At 51.7% G+C, this 1955-nt stretch overlaps 1 protein-coding gene across 1 annotated transcript; it reads left to right on the top strand.

Moving 5' to 3' along the window:
- The first annotated feature begins 44 nt into the window (after nucleotides 1–44).
- On the top strand, nucleotides 45–1864 carry LOC132176543 (acetolactate synthase 1, chloroplastic). Its single transcript, XM_059588783.1, has one exon. It carries the CDS (start codon nucleotides 60–62, stop codon nucleotides 1833–1835), a length of 1776 nt encoding a protein of 591 aa, XP_059444766.1. The 5' UTR covers nucleotides 45–59; the 3' UTR covers nucleotides 1836–1864.
- Nucleotides 1865–1955: the final 91 nt, after the last annotated feature.

The following is a 1955-nucleotide window of genomic DNA, read 5'->3' as shown; positions in this document are numbered from 1 at the left end:
GCTCCTCCGCCATCCGCATCTCAAATTCCAACAAAGCAATCACCACCGAAATTCAGAAAATGCCAGCTGCTCCGGAAGTTTTCATTTCCCGATTTGCTCCCGACCAACCGCGAAAGGGATCTGACGTCCTCGTGGAGGCCCTGGAGCGCCAGGGCGTGACCTCTGTCTTCGCCTATCCGGGAGGCGCGTCTATGGAGATCCACCAGGGCCTTACGCGCTCCTTCATCATTCGCAACGTCCTCCCCCGCCACGAACAAGGCGGGGTCTTTGCTGCCGAGGGTTACGCGCGTGCTTCTGGGCTCCCCGGCGTCTGCATCGCCACCTCGGGCCCCGGAGCCACCAATCTCGTCAGTGGCCTCGCCGACGCCATGCTTGACAGCATCCCGCTAGTCGCCATCACCGGCCAGGTGCCCCGCTGCATGATCGGAACCGACGCATTCCAGGAGACCCCGATCGTGGATGTAACACGCTCTATCACCAAGCACAATTATCTCGTTCTCGATGTGGAAGACATTCCTAGAATCGTGAATGAAGCTTTCTATTTAGCCCAATCAGGCCGACCCGGCCCGGTTCTGATCGATATACCCAAAGATATACAGCAGCAACTGGTGGTTCCCGATTGGAACCAACCCATTAGATTACCCGGGTACAATGCTAGGTTGCCAAAAGCGCCGAGCGAGGTGCATTTGGAGCAGATTGTTAGGTTAGTTTCAGAGTCTAAGAAACCCGTGTTGTATGTTGGTGGTGGGTGTTTGAATTCGAGCGAAGAGTTGAGGCGGTTTGTCGAGCTGACCGGGATCCCGGTGGCGAGTACTCTAATGGGTCTGGGCGCATTTCCCTTGACAGACGAGTTGTCGCTCCAGATGCTTGGGATGCACGGCACTGTCTATGCCAATTACGCCGTGGATAAGAGTGATTTGTTGCTTGCGTTTGGTGTTCGGTTCGACGACCGTGTGACGGGAAAGCTTGAGGCGTTTGCGAGCCGAGCTAAGATCGTTCATATCGATATCGATTCGGCGGAGATTGGGAAGAATAAGCAGCCCCATGTGTCGGTGTGTGCAGATGTGAAGTTGGCATTAGAGGGGATGAATAGGATATTGGAGGGGATAGGAAGTACGCTTAAGCTTGATTTTTCGGAGTGGAGGGAAGAGTTGAAGGAGCAGAAAGTGAAGCATCCGTTGACTTTTAAGACTTTTGAAGATGCTATTCCTCCCCAATATGCGATTCAGCTTCTTGATAAATTGACCGATGGGAATGCGATCATAAGCACCGGTGTTGGGCAGCATCAAATGTGGGCTGCTCAGTTCTACAAGTACAAGAGGCCCCGACAGTGGTTGACGTCGGGGGGATTAGGGGCGATGGGTTTTGGATTGCCTGCTGCCATGGGAGCCGCTGTTGCAAAGCCCGATGCGGTCGTTGTGGATATTGATGGTGATGGAAGTTTCATCATGAATGTCCAAGAGTTGGCAACTCTTCGGGCGGAGAAACTTCCTGTTAAGATAATGATACTGAATAATCAGCATTTGGGCATGGTAGTGCAGTGGGAGGACCGGTTCTACAAGGCTAACAGGGCTCACACTTATCTTGGAGACCCGTCTAGGGAGTCTGAAATTTTTCCCAACATGTTGAAGTTCGCAGAAGCATGTAATGTACCTGCAGCCCGTGTCACAAAGAAGGAAGATCTCAGGGCGGCAATTCAGAAGATGCTGGATACTCCTGGGCCCTACTTGCTGGATGTGATTGTACCGCATCAAGAACATGTTCTTCCTATGATTCCAAGTGGTGGGGCATTCAAAGATATAATCACCGAGGGTGATGGGAGATCTTCCTACTGATTGCATCTAGGAGCTGCGTTGTCTTTTGCTCGGACAATTATGTGATAGTGCACCAGTAATGCTACAAGTTATTCTTGTGTGGGTTTGTATCCCTCTAAGTATGATGTGACTCTTAAAATT

The sequence above is a fragment of the Corylus avellana genome, chromosome ca3 (genome assembly GCF_901000735.1).
Source record: "Corylus avellana chromosome ca3, CavTom2PMs-1.0".
Taxonomy (NCBI): Eukaryota; Viridiplantae; Streptophyta; class Magnoliopsida; order Fagales; family Betulaceae; genus Corylus; species Corylus avellana.
The sequence above is the reverse complement of the archived record's forward strand: the minus strand, read 5'-3'. Positions and strand labels throughout refer to the sequence as shown.